Source organism: Corticium candelabrum, chromosome 17, assembly GCF_963422355.1.
Source record: "Corticium candelabrum chromosome 17, ooCorCand1.1, whole genome shotgun sequence".
Lineage (NCBI taxonomy): Eukaryota > Metazoa > Porifera > Homoscleromorpha > Homosclerophorida > Plakinidae > Corticium > Corticium candelabrum.
In genome coordinates, this window is record NC_085101.1 from 4,697,289 (window position 1) to 4,716,949 (window position 19,661).

Consider the following 19,661-nt stretch of genomic DNA (forward strand, 5'->3'; position numbering starts at 1 on the left):
GAGTTGGAACACGGGTAGATTTGAGTAACTGCCACCTAAACTGTACTCCGTGTTATTGAACATACAGAAGATTAGGCAACTACGAGTTATATGCAATGGGCAGTACGTAGTATGCAACTATATCTAAACCGACATTTAGATTGATGCATGTGGCCATTTCTTTGTACTGTATGTATTATCTGAAAATAAGTTTGAAACAAACACAGAAAATACATTTTATTGTGTAATTTAATCAAAATCAAAACCCGCTGCGTTTCTAGCAAGAACCAATTCAAACTTGGATACTAAATGATGTGACATAATTGTCATTTGTCCTTCTCTATGGCTGATTCAACAAGAGACTCAAAATTGACAAAGTGTGTAGTGGCGATGTAGAAGGTCACACCTAGTTGGTGAGCAAGAAATCGTAATGCAGATACTTCAGAATATGAGCATCCACCAATGAAATAAATGAGAGTCACTTTGGGTAGGCCACCAAGGGAGACGGCTGTCGGTAATCCTCTGGACGTGTTTGCCCGTGCACTCTGAATAAAAGCTCTCGCAAATGGCTCTTCAGGCACATGACGTGTAACCTCTTCTAGTCCCAACCATCCACCATGTCGTAGGACTTCTTCAACCAGACGGCAACTGATTGGACTATAAGCACCACCAAATACGTAAGCCATATCGATTGGATTTTGTAGGTCATACTGATCACCACCCTTCGGAACTAACTGTAATCTTCGTCTCAAAGCATGATAGGATCCCTTCTGATCTCCTTGTTCTACAAGCAATCCTGCCCTTTTCAAGTTATAAAATGTACTGAGGTGGTGGTAGCCATGGGTCTGCAAAAACTGGTGGCGAAGAGACTGTAGAGTTTTTGGTCTGATACCATTCTCAGTTTGTGAATATAAGCAAAGTAGCCGTAGTGGTACAATCAAACTGCCTTGCCTGTGGATAAGTTCTTCTATGAGGTCTAAGCAAGTTTTCTCTTCTAGATTCTCCAGAAGCAAATGCTCTATGCGAAGCGTCTGTTCAAAGTTCTGACTCGTCTTGAAGTTGTTAATGGCTTCGCATGCAGCAATGTAGATCGCAAGCGATTGATGCTGTTTTTTCAGCCCACCTAACTCTTGAACAAATTTCTTCATCTCCTGGACAGATTCCGAGCTCTTTCCACGTGAGTAACTCGACTGCAGCTCCTTTGCCTTCTTCTGGAGCTTTCCAAATACGCTGACAAAATGCATGTCCCGAATGTCAGCAAACACGCTGTCTGCAGCAGAATTGAGAAGTAGTTTCACTGGACCATCTTTTCCCGTAACAGAAGGTTCGAGGTCAAGAAACCCACTTTTGATCTTAAAGACGTCATCTAGAATGCCTTGATATGTGACTTGAGAGCAAAGAGGAGTGACATAGTCACAGCTACGATCCATCAAGATGAGAGCGTCTATCTTCCTACCTTCAGATGGTACAACAGGCGGTTCACCTTCAGTCATGAACTCTACCATTTCAGCGACCATCTTTGAATACTTGCCCACCCCATAAACAGTAGGGATAGTACCAAACAGCATCTGGAGAGAAATAAGAGACGATGCCACGTCATGCAGCCACGTCTGATCGCCTTCGACAAACACCCGACTATGAAATCTCGGCCTCTCCATCGACATCACATCCGTGTCAAAAGGTATTAACTCGAGTGCCCACTCGCACACCTGAACACGTCCGTGGACTCCCTCCTGCTCCAGCACCATTTCCATCAGACTCGTTTTCCTGGGCACACAAATCAGCAGATATCGTCTCTTCCTTCTCGCTTTCATGTCCTCCCGAACGTGATCGGCAACAAACTTTGCATTCACCATCTCAGAGTGTGCAAGAAACACTCTGTTCTCCTGGACAGCATTCTCCGGATTGATGCTGCCCAGTTTGAACATTTTGGCAACGCCCATCTGTCTGATTAGAGTCGCACCTGCAATGTGATTGAGGGGTGTCATCAGTTCTTCGTCGATAAAGAGGTCTTTGGGACCCTCTAGTTCCCGGAGTAAATCTCTTAGTTCACTGGACGCGATTTCCTGAAGAGTCTGAATGTTGGCCCCCTTCACAGAGCCCATCTTGGTTGAAAACATAGTATACAGATGGTTATGTACAAAGCCACGTCAACAACTAACCAACAAGACGGTTTGAGACCACTTTCTATAGCAAGTTTCACAGCATACGGGGTTACGGTTACATATGTCACGTGACGCTAAGTGTCAAGTCCCGGCTATGAGTTGTGTCTTGTTGTTGTCTGTCCGTGCAACCACCAGATTAGTGCAACAGGCGTTGTCTGTTGCCTCTTCGAAGCTGGTTCATGCACTTTACGTGATTCCTCACGGTTTCTTCTTGCCATCTAGTGAGACAGATGAAAAGCAAAAAAGGAGCTCGATTTTTGAATTTATGTCGTCTGTCTATTCAACTGCCAGTAACAAGCATCCGGACTTAAACGTCAGAGTTTCGCTAAATTTAGCTGAAAATATGACGTCAGAGCTGCAGTATGACCCAGATGTAATCATCACAGATCCAAACTCTTCAGAATTAGTGAGGAAATTGTTTGGATCAAAATCTCTGTCGGTTACTCATTTGGAGGGGAAAATGGACGAGGGCACATTCTTTAGTGACATTAAGTCTTCGTTCGGAGTGTTTAGGAATGTTGTTCTTGGTGGTACATTTGATCGGTTGCACACTGGTCACAAGTATTTGCTGAGTTCTGCTCTTTTACATTGCAGTGAACGACTTGTAGTGGGAATTAGTGATGGACCGCTTGTTTGTGGAAAGCTGCTGGAGGAGCTTATTGAACCTTACGATTTTCGTGCCAAGTCTGTAGTTGAGTTTGCAAATGAAGTATGTTCAGGTGTGAAGTGTGAGACTGTGGCAATATTTGAGCCTCTAGGACCGACAGCTACTGACGAGAGTTTGGAGTGTCTTGTTGTCAGTCAGGAAACGGCCAGAGGCGGAGAGAAGGTGAATCAGATTCGTGAGAAAAAAGTGAGGAAAAGGAGGATGTACGTGCTGTGTGTATTATTGTGTTACTTTAGCATTTAATTTTTACTTGCTATTAGTTTGTCTGTCAGTCTATTTGTTTGCATGTCCATAAGTTGTGATTGTGTGTGTGCATGCATTTGTTTGTTTGTTTGTCTGTGTGTGTGTGTGTGTGTGTGTGTTTGTGTGTGTGTGTGTGTGTGTGTGTGTGCACGCGCGCGCGCGTTCATGTGTGTGTGTGTGTGTGTGTGTGTGTGTGGGGTGCATTTGTGCATGTATTTTGCATGTGTAATATTCTGATTCACCAGTTCCTTGAAAGGGTCTAAATCCACTTACACTGGAAGTCGTAGAGTTGATGACAACGCCACAGTCTCATGAAGCTGGTCAGAAGTTAAGCTCCAGTTTTATGAGAAGGCAAAGTCTCGGCCACCTTCGCCAACCTACATCAGTGAGCCAAGTTGAAATGCTCTAGCAATGTTTGTGCAACAACGTGTCAATCATGAGTAGGAGCACTCTTATGTATTGCCTTGGCTTCGATCAAGAAACATTGAATCGAGATCTGTAGTCAAGACGACAGCATTCCAGGTGTATGTAATTGGTCTAACTGGCGGCATAGCGAGTGGAAAATCATCTATTGCTAAGATGATGTCAGCAGAAGGAGCAGGCATTATTGACTGTGACAAGGTGCTGACTACTGATTCTTATCAAACGTTTGTCTTAGTTTATGTTGTTAGCTTGGCCATGATGCATATCTTCCTGAAACTGAAGCTTATACAAAAGTGATCGAAACATTTGGATCAGGTTAATTGTTTATGTAAACACATTGTACTGTAGCGATCTTTCAATTTTATTGATTTTGCAAAATATTGAGAAAGTGAACAGGCAATTCTTTGCATATGAAATTTCCATTATTTACTATGTAATTGATTGATAACATAATTTTTATAATGTAATTTGATTGCTATGTAGTCAGTAGTAGCTAGCCTTATAGTGTTTAGCAATACAGTACACCCTTGATTATTTGGACTTGGAAACTGGTTAAAAGTCAGGATAATCGAGTGTCTAAGTAGTCAAAAGTTGATCCCTACACTGTACAAGACCACACTCTGTTTCCACACTTACTGCTGTGCATTCATGTCACCAGAAGAGTCATCAACATATAAATTTCTTGGATATAACATTTAACGTAATTCATACTCAACTCAGAGTGCCAAGAAAATATCCTAAACAGATGTCTTTCTTTGTTGTTCTTTGATCTTTCTGTTTCTTCGATGCAAACGGCTGGGAGACACAGAAATTGTTTGGATAATCAAGGTCTGGATAATCGAGGGTGTACTGTAATAGCAGTGTTCAAAATTTTATGGCAGACGTAGTCGTCACGTTGGCAACCCTACAAAATTTCCAGTCGCTAAGGAGTTTGGGACTGTTACATATATTTCATAAATATCAAGCAATGATACTGATTGTTCTGAGTAATTATACTATTCTACTCTACAGCATAGAAACAGAAATTCACTGGGTCCATCATAACTTGAGTGACTCTAGTCGTCCGAATGGCAACCTTGCTGGAATAATTGGTTGCCACGTGAAGTCAGTTAGTTGTCAAATGACAACTTTACGACCACTGCTTTGAATACTGAATAGTTTACAATGCTTTAACCGGATATTGTGTTTACCATATATGGCATAAATATTTTATTAAGCGTTGTGTTGGCAATAGTGCTTTCTTCTACACAATCAATGTTCTACGTTCTATCACTGTTCACAACTGATATTAACGGGCAGATGGACAGACAGACACAGACAGACAGACAGAATTGTCTCGCGAATCGATTCCGTCCGTCTGGTCTGATTGTTTCCGTGGGTTGCATATCCACCACCGCAGGGAGCCGAGGAGTCGTTATACAACTACAGACAACAGACCAGACATCGTATTTTTGACTCAGACATTGGAAACAACGTTGACTTAGATATCTCCCTTGCCCACCCATGGAGTAGTGACATCTTTCCATGATCTGCTAGTGTTAGTGGTGCCGCTGCAGAGAGGAGAGCAGACAGAAAGAAAGAGAAATACAGCAAACAGCAATTACCCGGTGGCATAATTGCCACTGTAACCCCACTGGTAATGGAGCATTTTGGAGCTTGGGGGATTGATGGGTGGAAACTCCTATGCAAATTATCAAAGAAGTCATCGGACAAAGTGGGACGACCAAACGCTGTGGAGTTTATCGACTTCTGGTCCAAACGCTTTTCTATTTAGCTCCAGAAGTGTAATGCTAGAGTCATCTCTAAAAAGCTATCTTCGCTGTTTGAAGGCAACAGATGTGATCTCTTCGCCACCCAGTTCTTCAGCCACTAGCTGGTACTGGAGGCTTTGCTTGTACACTGTAGTTTTAAGTGTAGTCCTCATTTTGTTTTACACAAGTTTCAATTTTAGCTTTAATAGTTTAGTTGATGAACGCTACTAGTAGTTGGACAGTACATAGTACCCTGCATTGCAAAATGTATCATAGATATAAGTTCAAATATATGTGATTGACAGACAGACAGACATTAGTTTGTAGTGTATGACCCTTCTGGGTCACTTAATTTCCCATTAGCATATTCCCATGTATTAGTTCAATTTATGAAATATATATTATTGAGACAGGCAGACACACAGACACACAGACAAACATAAAACTCTGTGATTCTAGATGTGAAGTCTGATGACGGTCAAATAAATAGGAAGGCGCTAGGAGCTATCGTGTTTAAAGAGAAAGTTGGACTGTTTAAACTTATCAAGACTTTGGTCTGCTGACTACATCGCTTCCTTTTGTGCAGGCAAAGCTTCAGCAACTATGTGAAATTGTGTGGCCAGAGATTGCTCGACTAGCAGAACAAAGCATAGAAAAGTACGCGACTGAAGGTAATGTGAGTGAACAGGCTCGGGTAGTATCCCACTTGTAGAATGATTGTCACTGTTGTATTAGGTAAGAAAGTATGTGTTCTTGATGCTGCTGTTTTACTTGAAGCTGGGTGGGATCGTTATGTACATGAAGTATGGGTAACCATCATACCTCATGATGAGGTCAGTGACATAGATATAGAGTAGTGTGTACTACACATGTTGACACTATTTGGTGGGGTCATGGTATTTGTTTTTATTTAGACTGTTAGGAGGGTCATGAGACGAGATGGGATCTCGGAGGAGGAAGTTGTACGGCGTTTAGAATCGCAGATGAGTAACTTGGAGCGAGTGAAAAAGGCTGATGTTGTTCTGTCAAGTCTTTGGGAGAGGAACGAGACTCAACAGCAGGTCTGGTGTTGTGTGGGAATGCATGTGCATCAGTCTGCTGCGCGCACGCGCACACACACACACACACACACACACACACACACACACACACACAAACAAACAAACGCACACAAGATTGTAGACTATTTGTCTGTATCAGTTTGTCATATTCAGTTTGAATCGTTGTTCTGCATTGCAGGTGCTTGTTGCGATGTCTGAATTGCAGGAAAGAGTTGCAGCGTTTCAGAGTCAGCAGGCGAGGCTATGAACTGCAGAATTGTCACTCTGGCAACTTGTCAGTAACTACACAGTGCTTATGAATTCTACTGCCAAGAATAACTGGTACAAATTTGGAATGATATACCGCATCATGATGCAACAGTCATTCTACAATTACGATTTTGCGGCCTTCAAAAATATGATGCAACAATCATTCTACAATTCTACGATTTTGTGGTCTTCAAAAATAGCATTGCTCATTGTAGTACCAATAAGTTATGTACACCTAGCACATCACGCAACAGTTAATAACACTTTAGACCTAATGTCTTATACGGTATCATCGATCAGCTGTGAACATCTATAGCCTTAAACTTCTAGACCCAAGAGCACTTATTCTCTGTTCTCTAGACCCGAGAGCACGCATTCTCTGGTCTGGAAGTTTGAGGCTACCTGATGAACTTTGCAGCAATAGAATCTCATGCTGGAACTATAAGTATTAGAAAATCCAGCAAATGTTTTTACTGTACTAAAACAATAGGTAACATCTATAGTTTGCTGGTCTAATGCTGTTGATGTTTAGGGTAGATGTGTATGTGTAGGTGATAGATACTCAGCTGGGTCTGCATGGTTACTTTGAATATTTTGGATAGATATATCAACTAACAAATAAATAAATCAAATAGACATCTGATGCAGGAATCTTTTTCTTTGCATTCTGATCTGATCTGTAAATATATAATTGTGAGATAGTAGACAATCATGATCATATCTGTTTGCATTAACTTTAGAAAATCCAGATGTAGACCATCTGTCTACATATACAGTAATGAGTATACATGGATAAACAAGAATTCAACGAAACATAGATGACGCTTGCCGATGATGTTGGGATTGCAAACTTGTTGATATCACCTAGGTTTGCAAGGCTTTGCACTCGAATGGCGTCGACTCTCTCAGATCTCAGCATTGCTGCTGTTGTGAAATCGTTTGATTCTATATGTTGTATGACGTCGTATACTAAAGGAAGCGAAGGCGTACCGTCCGCATTAGTTACTGATGGTCAGCATTTAACGTTTCCCGACGTTTTCCTTCCTCCGGCTGTTGCTGACGTGTTGCTGGAATCTACTCTGCGGCATTGCTACCAAAGTTGTCCAGAGCATCTTTTCAAGTGGATCAATCCTTTCTTGGATACTCAAAAGTGTCGCCTCACAAAAGTTGTTCTTCCTCGACGTCCACAGCCTGATCGTCTTCTGCCTGTTGTAATGGATTTCATTCTTTGCGGACTTGCAAAGCACACACTGACGGAGCTAAGCATTGATCCTAGCTGGAGGATTGGTGCACTGACTATCTCAAAAATGTTGTCAAAATATCTGAATACTTTTGCATTGAAAATACTGAAACTGAGAAACATTAATCTCTCGTTTAGTGGTGGATTTCCGTATCTGGCTTGTCTTTATGAGCTTCGTGTTTTGAACCTTAGTGGGACAAACATTGGAGAAGCTGATCTAAACGCAGCTCTTAAGAATATGAGAAATTTGGAGGTTCTTGAATTAGCACAAGTGCCGTTTGGCAATTTGGATATCTCACATGTTGCTGAGACACTTCGCTATCTCAATTTACAAGACGTGGATTCTCGATTTTTATCACATGCTGCTTCAACTTTGAAGAACATGCCTGTACTCCAGCATCTTGATTTATCGTTATACAAGAATTCCGGAGGAGAGATTCCCGATGAACTAATAGATTCAATGATATCAATGCCAGCACTTCAGTCGGTTGATCTATCATATACCCTTGTCGACCCTGATCAGGTTACAGTACTTGTTAGAAAGAGTAAAGGTGTAGAATTGAAGTTTCTTGGTCTGTTGGGGACATCATATGATTACGTTTATCCTGATCATCTCACGGTTAGTGTATACTTACTTTGATTTGTAGCTGTGTGTATGCTTATAAGGTTTTTGTGTAGGTAACGGGAGTGTCAACAGTCAAGCAGGTTGTCTCCACGTTACAGACTCAACGTTATCACATTTTGGAGATGTACATGACTGAGTGTCTTCGAGAGATGTTTAAGTTTTTGAAGAATGACATGATTAGCAGTGACGAATTAGATATAATAACTCAGGTGCTGTGTAATAGCTTGCAATGGACTAACCAATTGTTGATAATTATTTTATTTTTGTATAGATTGTTGTGTTGTTGATGAAGATGCATGCAAGCAAGCGTTCATTTGAACTTGCAGCAAGGTGAACATTAACGATAACTACATTGTTACCCAAGGCCCGGATATCCAGGCTAAGGGTATAGTAGTCGTCCGACGCGACTGTACGACCGTATTTATACTCGATTAGCGTAGATGCAAATGAAGCTATTCTGACCATTAGACGAGAATGGTGTCATTACCGACCAATAGACAAACGTAATGTCATCATAAGGCTCCACCTCTCTTTGTTTGGTAGCTGCTAACGAGCATTCTGCCATCAGGCATCCATTCTGTACATGGTGTTTAGCCCTTTGCTTTACATAAGGATTATCTTAGTCGTTTTAGTGTCATTTTAGTGTCATCTTTAACAGAAATTTGGCGCTCTACGGGAATTTGCGAAGGGGAACGTACATTGTCTAATGACAGTGCGTCTGTTTGTCGGACAAAGCAACTGACCTGTAAGTATGAAAGTCTGGAGACGCTTTGTACTTTGTTTAGCTAGATGAATGCACTGGAAACCTTAGCTGAGACAAGTGGGTTGGGCTAAATTTAAGAACCTCAGTATGCAAAACATTATCACATGACGAGATATGTGTTTACATACACCGGCCGAGGGTTTAGCGCTGTAATGTGCTTCTCTATTCATTTATTGTTGTAGAGATAAGTGTGAGAGGTGTGTGTGTGTGTGTGTGTGTGTGTGTGTGTGTGTGTGTGTGTGTGTGTGTGTGTGTGCGTGTGTGTGTGTGTGTGTGTGTGTGTGTTGCATGCTTGGACATGTGCTGCTTTGTTTGTCTTCTTTGTCTATTTGTCTGTCTGTTTGTCTGCCTGTCTGTCTGTCTGTCTGTCTGTCTGTCTGTCTGTCTGTCTGTCTGTCTGTCTGTCTGTCTGTCTGTATTTGTTGCATTTATCTGCTTATTGTTTTGTTTTGTTGTTTCAGTGCTTGCTTGATTCACTTATTTGCAGCTCTGTGGAGAGGTGATAATCGAGTCCAAACACGTATACTTCAGAGGCATGTTTTCTAACCATTTGAGTCAGCACACTTCTAATCTTATTTTGATCTATTATACTACTAGGTCTTGTGCAGATCAAATTTTGCTGCTGTTGGAATCACCAACCTCCTATAATTCTTTTCATGCCCAAGTAAATGATGCCAGTGGTTTGCTGATTTTCAAGTATTACGTACATTATGTGCATCTCTTTTTGCAGCTGCATATAAATTGTTACATATTTTTGTCGGTCGCTCATGAAATGATTTGTACAGAGGTGTGAACAGTTGTGTTGTATGTTTCTTTGTCAGTCAGTTGGATGTTTTTTTATATAGAAATATGAACTGGAACGCATTGCAGAAGTGATCATCTCAAATGTTCATGAGTATGACCCCGTGACTGATATGCGTAGGCGTGCTCTTAGAGTTCTTCGTTCTATTGTCTATAGTGTACGATTGTATACTATTGTGTGTCTACTGTAGTATTATTAAGGCTGTCTATTTTAGCTTGACACTGATGGAAGAACAACTGTTGGGAAGACTGGAGTTTGCACGGTATTGTATGTACTTGCTTATGAAACTCTCATATTTAACGCTTGTGTTGTAGCTGATGAAGGATATTGTCAAGGAGAAGCTTGTTGCAGAATTGGTACAATTGCAATTTTATTTGATAAATTAGCCAAAAATCTGTTATGCTGTTACTGTCGTTAACATAGGTTGATGATGAGCTGGAACATGCATTGAGTACAATTTGGAGCCTTACTGGTGAGTATAGTGAGTGCTTGATGTTGCTGTCTACTCTGAACAATTTGTAGTTATTGAAGAAATCGTGATTAGATTTTTGTGTTTTATTGACAAACGTATATTAGTAATATGTGTTTGGTCATTCATAAGACAGACACTTATAGTTAACAACAGTTGATGATCATATTTAGTGAGATGAATATGGCATCTAATAGATTTCATTATAATATTAATTTATGGCTTTAAATTGTGGATATTTAGCAGCTAAATGGTTTATCTTAAACGTAACTGCTTCAGGTAAAATTGTAATTTTTATAGTTGACTCACCATGTGTTACAGCATGTTTGTAAAAATGTTTGCAAGACATTTGCACACAGTTTCAATATGCCATGAATTTTCTAGCAAGCAGTCCGTTTGCGATTATCTTTGTTTACATAGATGAGAATGTTGCAAACTGTTGTCTTCTGGCAAGCGACGCATTTGTTGACGACATGATCGCTCTGTTTAATGTAACACATGATTTGAAACTTTAGTAACTATTTGTTCAATAATACTGTGTGATTGTATTCAGGTATATTCACATGTTAATATTGAATTGAAAATCCATGGTGGTTTGGTATGAAAACATTAGTGAAATTGTGTAGTGTTTACATAAATTGGATATATTTGTCTAACCTTTAGGGCAATCTTTTAGAAGTCCCCTCATGTCGAAGGTATCTCATGCGTGATGATTACTGCTCTCAATTTGTGTAAGTTTGTGAGTTTTTTTATTACTTTTGTGTTTATTAATATTTGATGTGTGCTGTTGGACAGAGACATTTTACAGAAAGAAGAAACAACACTAGCACTTAAGTTTGATTCGGCTCACGGTCTTGTAAACTTGGCCATGGAGGGTGAGGAAAACTGGAAACTCAATTGTATATCGTATTGTGGTGCTTTGCAATTGGTGGTGAGACATATTATGCGTTGATTTAGATTTTAGGTTTGTTTAAGTTTGGTTGGTTTTGGTCTTGTTGTAGGAACGTCAAGTACAAGAGTGGCCTCTAGCCTCCGATCTTCGTTGTGCTTACAGGTACATGTAACCTTAGTTATTGACAGATAGTTCTTGAGGTTGGTTTTGCATAATTAACTTAGAATAAAAAACTTACCATCAGTTTGTGGTTTATAGCAGTTGATTGCAACATTATTGATGACGTCATGAAGTCAAAGTTGATATCAATTAGTAGTATCTTGATTTTTGTAGAACATTCAAATCTCAGTTGACGTTACTAGAGGAGTCAGAGGTTCCTGCCGTACATTTATATTCTCTCTGGACTATTGCTAATTTCTGCTACTATGATGGTAAATCATATTATTTGCGATTGATGCATTTTTAGCTGTGATTGTTGGCAGATGAACGTTATGTGCCGATGTTGATCGATGATCAAGGCATTCCAATTGTCAAGAAATTTTTCAACGAAAGCGCTGACACGATGTGCAATCAAGGAGTAGCGTGGAATTGTCAGAGTTTAGCATCTAAAATATTGAGTGCTGTGGATGACCACTAATTAAGTGAGGGACAAGGTTGCACACAGTAGCATGTGTGTGACAAACGTGATAACATTGGTAGTGATTTGGATGTTTGTGTATGAACCTTTGATACTTTTATACACGATATTGTAGAATTGATAACTGTGGTCTTAATTAATTAAATGTGGTGTTTAATCGATTGCCATTTGGCCACTTCTTTAAATCCATAGGTGCTGTTCTTCACATGAGCTTGAAGTCTGACATATCTACACCACACTTCTGTTGTTTTCTCGCTAAACGATAAAGAGCACTACAGTATGTAATACATTTTGTCAGTTGACTAGTACAAGAGTCAGTTAGCTATATACTTGACTTGTGCTGTGTATGCATGTGTCTGTAGTTGAAACCCTTTTTGTGAGTTTAGTACTGTTGTAGTAGAAATTTATTTATACAGTATGTACGCCAAGTAGTTTGTAGATACACACCCGTAATGATCGAGGACAAAACTGAGCCAGAAGTGAGGACACACACACACACACACACACACACACACACACACACACACACACACACACACACACACACACACACACACACACACACACACACACACACACACACACACACACCTTGATCATTTTGTATGTACAGATACAGTTCCATTACGAAAAATTGAGTGACGCAAACATCCAAAAGCTTTTGATGCTTTACCAATGCTAACGGAAACTTCCTCCTCAATTTTACAATCTGTAGAGATGCAGCTCCCAAGATATGTAAAGTTGTTGACTATTTCGATGACACCTCCATTGACTTGTACTGATTCTACTCCACCTCCAACCAGGGACAAATAATTGCCAAAACCATGCCCTAGTTTTCTCTAAACTGACAGTCAGACCCCAGTCTTGTGCTGTTACAATAAATGAATTCATGATGAACTCAAATTCAACTGAGATTCTGTCACCACTGCAGTGGACAGACTACTTTGGCAGTTCTGTCACACACACACACACACACACACACACACACACACACACACACACACACACACACACACACACACACACACACACACACACACACACACACACACACACACACACACACACACACACACACACACACACACATTGTAGTCAGATTGCAAGTGGCTGGACACTTTAAAGTCATCAGTACACCTTGACATTCTTAATTATTATTTATGGGTTGATCCCTGCAATACAAAATTGTTTTGAATTTTGCATTAATTATAAAATTAAGCTTTGACTTTTATGGCAATTCAATCATCTATTAATATCATTGGTAAGCCAAAAGATGAACACCTAGAGATACAGCTGATATAGTAGGAAACTCTCACACATTCTGATCAAGTGTAATGTTCGAAATCCAGATGTATCCATCATACAGTATACGTAAATGCACTATTCGCGTACAGTACTAACAAATGTCTCTTGGGGATGCATGGGTTGCGTAAGAACCACCCATCACGTGCAGAAAGTACCAACTCGTTGATATCATATTTGTACGAGTCAAATGGTTTCGACTCTCTCAGATCTCAGCGTTGCTGCTGTTGTGAAATCCTTTGATTTAATATGTGGCAAGACATCGTATACTAAAGGAGGCGACGACATAGACGTACCGTTTGTACTAACTTTTCCTGATGTATTCCTTCCTCCTGTTATTGCTGACGTGTTGCTGCAATCTATACTGCGGCACTGCCACAACCGTGGTCCGGAACATTTTTTCAAGTGGCTGAACCCTTTCTTGGATACTCAAAAATGTTGTCTCACACGAGTTGTTCTTCCTCGTCTATCAGAGCGCCTTGCCAGTCTTCTGTCTGATGTAATAAATTTCATTCTTTGCGGACTTGCAAAGCACACATTAACGGAACTGAGCATTGATTCTAGCTGGAGGATTAGTGCATGCACTATCTCAGAGATGTCAAAATATCTGAATACTTTTGCATTGAAAATACTGAAACTGAGAAAGATGAATCTCTCGTATGCATTTAGTGGTGGATTTCCGTGTCTTGCTAGTCTTTGTGAGCTTCGCGTTTTGAACCTTAGCAGAACAAACATTCTGGAAGCTGATTTAAACGCGGCTCTTGGGAATATGAGAAGTTTGGAGGTTCTTGAATTAGCACAAGTGCCCTTTGACAATTTGGCTATCTCACATTTGTCTGGGACACTTCGCTATCTCAATTTACAAGACATGGATTCTCGATTTTTACCACATGCTTGTAGAACTCTCAAGAACATGTGTGTACTTCAACATCTTGATGTGTCATGTTACAAGGGTTCAGCAAGACACATTCCCGATGAACTAATAGCTTCGATGATATCGATGCCAGCACTTCAGTCAGTTGATCTGTCATGTACTCTTGTCTATCCATATCAGGCGGAAGTACTTGTTAACGCTAAAGGTGCAGATTTGAAGTTTCTTGGTCTTGTGGGGACATCTTGTGCTTCTGAGACTGACGTCTATCCTGATCACCTTACAGTTAGTATATTGTTTTCGATTCGTAACTACTACAAATTTAGTTGACGTTTTATATAGGTAACTGGACTGTCAACAGTCAAGCAGGTTGTTGCCACTTTGCTGACTCAACATTATCATATTTTGGGGAAATTTATGTCTGAGTGTCTTCGAGAGATGTTTGAGTATTTGAAGAATGGCATGATTAGCAGTGATGAATCAGACATAGCTCAGGTGCTGTGTGCGTGTCTAGTGGGCTAGACAATACCCTATATGCATCACATGCATGCGAGTCTCTTGCGAATGTCGTTTACGCATGCGAATTGGCTGATTTCGCATGCGGAGACTAGCTTGCACGAGTTTCGAATGCGAACGTGATACGTTCGCATGAATTCCGCACATTCTAGAAGGTTTCGCATGCGAATCGCATGCAAATTGCAATTTTGCATGCGGAGGCTCTAGCTTGCAATGCATAATCACAAGTTCCGCATGTAGAGAGGCGATCGCTCGATGTAGTTGGTTATTGTTTTATTGTTTTTGTAGACAGTTGTGTTGTTGATGAAGATGCATGCAAACAAACATTTCTTTGGACTTACAGCAAGGTGAACTTTGACATTAACTACATTGGCTATTGTTATTGTTGGTCAGACTCTATTTTTATACTTACTTGTTAGTTGTTGACTGTCTGTCTGTGTTTGCTGTGTGTGTGTGTGTGTGTGTGTGTGTGTGTGTGTGTGTGTGTGTGTGTGTGTGCATGTTGTGTGTTGGTTTATCTGTCTTTTTCTGTTTGTTTGCTTGTATTTGTCTGTTTCTGTCTGTCTGTCTATCTGTCTGTCTGTCAAATTTTCATATATTTTTATACATCAAAGCTAATACAGGTGAAACTAAAGTAATAGCTAATGAACAACAAGTGTCACAACTACGATTACAATTACAATTACACAAATAACAAGTAGCATTATAAAGCTCCCCTACAGAGCCTACAAACCAAAATTTAGTTCACTGAATTGAAAGTTGGACCTAGACTCTGGCCAGCTTTCTGTCCATATGTTACTCTCATCATCTTTCTAGCCAACACCGAGGCATTGCAACGCTGAAGTTGTACTGACAAGCGTCTTCTCCATTGTGTCTTAAAATCTGAGGGATTGTTTCTTCCTTCTTCATCTCTATAGTTTGGAAAATTTATTGAGGAACGTTGATGCTTCTTTTCCCCACCCACCAAAGTGCTCAAAAACTAGTGGATAAGGGTAGGAGTGTACCCTCCAGGCAGCTACTCTTTAGAATATTTGCTATGTTTGATGTCTTCTCTCCTTCTTGCTGCAGCTCCATCCATAGTTGCTGCACTTCGCAGAATGTCCTGGCTCCAGAGATGAGCAAGGGTCACATCAAGCTCAACATTTCCCCCACACGTTGAGTCAAACACAACAATGTCTGCTCTATTGTTGGATGTGGTATATCTATCTTTTGGTTTGAGTTGATGTTGGAATTGTAGACTGCTCAGGCATTCAGACCAGCACAAAACAACAGAATAATTTATTGTGAGACCAAGCTGGGCCTCCACCCAATTTGCATGTTAGTAAATTGTACCCTTCAACATTTAGTGACTTTCCACATTCACATTTAGTGGCCCAAGGTGGTAAAGACAAAGGTAGACCCAATCTGAGAGAAGCTGCCAAGACAAAATTGCCAGATGAAAGTGCAAACTTCTCTGAAACTGGAATGGAATTTAACCATACTCCTGCTCCTTTACCTCTAATTGAACGCAATTGTACTGCATCTCGATTAGAATCAGTTTCAATCAACTGATCTGCTTTTGATTGTACATATTCTGTTTTTAGCCGATGTTGCAACTTTTTTGTGTTAGGCAACAAATCCGGCAACTTGGAAATATTTTTGAGATGGTGTTCTAAAGTTAGCCTGATAGCACTCGCATGATTAGATCTGTCTGTCAGTCTGTCAATGGTAGTATATTTTCATAATTCGCAACCATTACAATGAAATGCAAACTACAAATCGCTAATAGTGTTCCCAAAAGTCAAATACATTCTCTAAACATATTTCCAAAGCCCAAAGGACCTGGAAGACTATATTCGACAATCTAACTGTCTGTCTGTGTCTGCCTGTCTGTCAAAGAACATTTATTGAAAACGTCAATGCTAATTCAGAAAAGGCTGCGTATAACACTAAGAGTTCAAGATAAATGACCATAGTGGTCATAGAAGAAAAACTCTAACGAACAACCATCTGATGTTTGTAGCTAACATCTACAGAGTCATTACTACAAACTATTCTGTCAATATTTTTAGCTGTCTGTCTGTCTGTCTGTCTGTCTGTCTGTCTGTGTGTCTATGTATCTGTATGTATGCATATTCAAATTATACAGTAATTACATTGCTGTGATTAATTAATGATGTCAGTGTTTAACTTAAGAATAATAGTAATGTAAGAAGCTGATCTGATATTTTTCTATGTTGTGTTTGTTGTTTTAGTGCTTGCTTGATTTACTTGTTTCCAGCTTTGTGGAGAGACAATAATCGACATCAAACAAGGAACCTTCAGAGGCATATGTTTTCTAACAATATTAATCTGCATACTTCTTATTCTGCATTTTACTAGGTCTTGTGTAGACCAAATTTTGTCATTTTTAGAATTACCATATAGTTCTTCTCTTTCTTTTGAACAAGTAATTGTTGCATGCCAATGGTTTTGTTGATTTTTAAGAGTTATGTATTGTGTGCATTTGTGCAGCTGCATACAAACTGCTACATATTTTTGTCAACTGCTTGTGAGATGATTTGTACAGAGGTGTGAACAGTTGTGCTATTACATATATTTGTTGGCCAGTTTCATTTTTGTAGAAATATGAACTGGAACGCATTGCAGAGATGATTGTCTCAAATGTCTCTCAGTATGACTCAGTGTCTATGCGTGTCAATGCTCTTAGCATTCTTCATTCTTTCATCTACAAAGTACAATTGTTTTCACGCTATTTTATGTTTTTTGTTACAAGGCTCACTATATTTAGCTTGATACTAATGGAAGAACTACCATTGGAAAGACTGGAGTTTGCACAGTATTGTGTTGTTACTGTTTGTGAGACTGCAATATGTAACGTTATAATGTATGCATTACAGCTGATGAAGAATATTGTTAGTGAGAAGCGTGCATTAAGATTGGTGTGATGGCAAAGTTGGGATAAATTGTTGAAGTTTGTTGTTTGATCATTGTTGTAACCGTAGGAGGATGATGAGCTGGATCGTGCATTGGGTATAATTTGTAGCTTCACAGGTCAGTGTAGTGAGTGCTTGATGTTGCTGTTTACAATAAGCAAATTATAGTATTGAAGTAAATGTAATTAGCAAGGACATCCAAATGTAAAATTTCTGTTACCAAAAGCTGACTGAATCTTGGCGACAGATGCATGACTGTTGTTGCCAAAGTTACCCGGACATTCTAGTATTCACACAATCAAAGATCCTATACTATAATACGCCAACCCCCGCTTTCATCTGTCCACATGTTTGTAACGGGCCGATTGACACGACACCAGTTTGATCATTCCGAAACGTGGGGTCAGGTTGAGTTTGGCCGTCCGAGACAAACAGTCCGAGTCTAGACAAGCAGTCAATTTGTGATTAGTAATCTATTGCATAGATGAGAATGTTGCAAACTGCTCTCTTCTGGCAAGTGGCACGTTTGTTGAAGATATGCTCGCTCTGTTTTATGTAAGATATATTGAAAATCTTCAGTAATTTTTTAAAATAACTATGTGATTGTGTTCAGGTATGTTTGGATGAGGATACTCGATTGAGAATTCATGGTGGTTTGGTATGAAAACATCAGTGTGTGTAGTGTTCACGTAAATTTAGATATTTCTTTGGTTGATATTTACTGCTAGGGCAATCTTCTGGAAGTTTCATCATGTCGAATGTGTCTCATGCGTGATGATTACTGCTCACAACTTGTGTAAGTTGTGAGAGATTTCTACTTTTGTGTTATTAATATTTGATTTGTGCTGTTGGGCAGAGACATGTTACAGAAAGAAGAAACATCAGTAGAACTTAAATTTTATTCGGCTCACGGTCTAGTAAACTTGGCCATGGAGGGTGAGGAAAACTGGACTCTCAATTGTATATCGTATTGTGCTGCTCTGCAGTTGGTGGTGAGACGTATTCTGTATTGCTTTATTTTGTGGATTACGGTCTATTTTAGTTTGTTGGGTTGCTCTTGTTGTAGGAACATAAAATACAAGAGTGGCCTATACCCTGTGATATTGGTTGTGGTTACAGGTAAAACAAAAGTCCTACTTATTGACCTTTTGTTAGGGTAGCTTTTGACTGAGGTTGCATTTGAGACAAACATAGAATTGAAAGACTGTGCACATAACTGAACTGAAAGATATGCATTTGTGTTTGCAAGCAGTTGATTGTAACGTTACAAATGATGTGATGAAGACAAAGTAGATATCATGCAGTTACTGTACTATATATGTTTTGATTTTTGTAGAACATGTAAATCTCTTTTGACATTACTAGAGGAGTCAGAGGTTTCTGCCATACATCTTTACGCTCTCTGGACAATAGCTAACTTGTGCTACTTTAATGGTAAGTCTTACTTTATATGTTTGATGCATTCTATAGTTGCAATTGCTTGGTAGATGAACGTTATGTGCCAATGTTGATTGCTGATCAAGGCATTCCAATTATTAAGAAATATTTCAAGTTAAGCACTGACATGATGTGCAGTCAAGGAGTACCATGGAATTGTCAGAGTTTAGCTTTCAAAATATTGAGTGCTGTGGAGGACCCATGCACTGCTTGATTAATTAAGTGAGGGACAAGGTTGCACACAGTAACATGTGTGTGACAAACACAGTAACATTTTAATGCTTTTGGATGTTTGCGTACGAGCCTTGGATACGTTTATATGGTGTTCTATAACGTACATTAAGTGCATCGATAAGTGCTCTTGTTTACTCGAGCTTGAGGCCTTACATATCTACGTTTGCTGTTTTCTTGCTACACTAGCTGTAAAGAGAACTTGATGTTACTCGAGGCTTGCAATTGATCATGAGCTGACCATGTGCATATGTCTGACCATAATATTTGAAACTCTTCCGTGTAATGTTTGAGAGCATCAGAGTACTTTTATAAATATTATAACGGTAGTATTAGTATTAATTAAATAGTAAATTTACTCACTATTAAAATGTATAACATCCGGGACCTCGCATACGGGCAAGTTTGTGCACTCGGTCTCTG

The 19,661-nt window shown here is 39.7% G+C and overlaps 4 protein-coding genes across 4 annotated transcripts; 3 read left to right on the top strand and 1 right to left on the bottom strand.

Annotated features, from left to right (window-relative positions):
- Window positions 1-162: 162 nt before the first annotated feature.
- On the bottom strand, window positions 163-2,186 carry LOC134192968 (vacuolar protein sorting-associated protein 33B-like). The gene has a single exon (XM_062661727.1). It carries the CDS (start codon window positions 2,097-2,099, stop codon window positions 306-308), a length of 1,794 nt encoding a protein of 597 aa, XP_062517711.1. The 5' UTR covers window positions 2,100-2,186; the 3' UTR covers window positions 163-305.
- A 51-nt stretch (window positions 2,187-2,237) lies between these two features.
- Window positions 2,238-6,801, top strand: LOC134192983 (bifunctional coenzyme A synthase-like). Its single transcript, XM_062661743.1, has 9 exons — window positions 2,238-2,997; window positions 3,311-3,439; window positions 3,499-3,675; window positions 3,726-3,792; window positions 5,688-5,752; window positions 5,815-5,899; window positions 5,964-6,061; window positions 6,143-6,289; window positions 6,468-6,801. The coding sequence occupies exons 1-9, from the start codon at window positions 2,239-2,241 to the stop codon at window positions 6,534-6,536; spliced, it is 1,596 nt and encodes a 531-aa protein (XP_062517727.1). The 5' UTR covers window position 2,238; the 3' UTR covers window positions 6,537-6,801.
- A 616-nt stretch (window positions 6,802-7,417) lies between these two features.
- LOC134192989 (protein zyg-11 homolog) lies at window positions 7,418-12,127 on the top strand. Its single transcript, XM_062661762.1, has 17 exons — window positions 7,418-8,397; window positions 8,457-8,612; window positions 8,675-8,733; window positions 9,628-9,699; window positions 9,764-9,830; window positions 9,897-9,953; window positions 10,012-10,125; window positions 10,183-10,230; window positions 10,283-10,324; window positions 10,392-10,440; window positions 10,858-10,928; window positions 10,991-11,035; window positions 11,101-11,168; window positions 11,233-11,368; window positions 11,439-11,491; window positions 11,663-11,760; window positions 11,812-12,127. Exons 1-17 carry the CDS (start codon window positions 7,429-7,431, stop codon window positions 11,964-11,966), a joined length of 2,259 nt encoding a protein of 752 aa, XP_062517746.1. The 5' UTR covers window positions 7,418-7,428; the 3' UTR covers window positions 11,967-12,127.
- A 1,331-nt stretch (window positions 12,128-13,458) lies between these two features.
- LOC134192889 (protein zyg-11 homolog) lies at window positions 13,459-19,516 on the top strand. Its single transcript, XM_062661644.1, has 17 exons — window positions 13,459-14,424; window positions 14,482-14,634; window positions 14,944-15,002; window positions 16,890-16,961; window positions 17,017-17,083; window positions 17,149-17,205; window positions 17,259-17,369; window positions 17,426-17,473; window positions 17,535-17,576; window positions 17,640-17,688; window positions 18,055-18,125; window positions 18,184-18,228; window positions 18,299-18,366; window positions 18,427-18,562; window positions 18,637-18,689; window positions 18,907-19,004; window positions 19,058-19,516. Exons 1-17 carry the CDS (start codon window positions 13,459-13,461, stop codon window positions 19,219-19,221), a joined length of 2,259 nt encoding a protein of 752 aa, XP_062517628.1. The 3' UTR covers window positions 19,222-19,516.
- The last annotated feature ends 145 nt before the right edge of the window (window positions 19,517-19,661 follow it).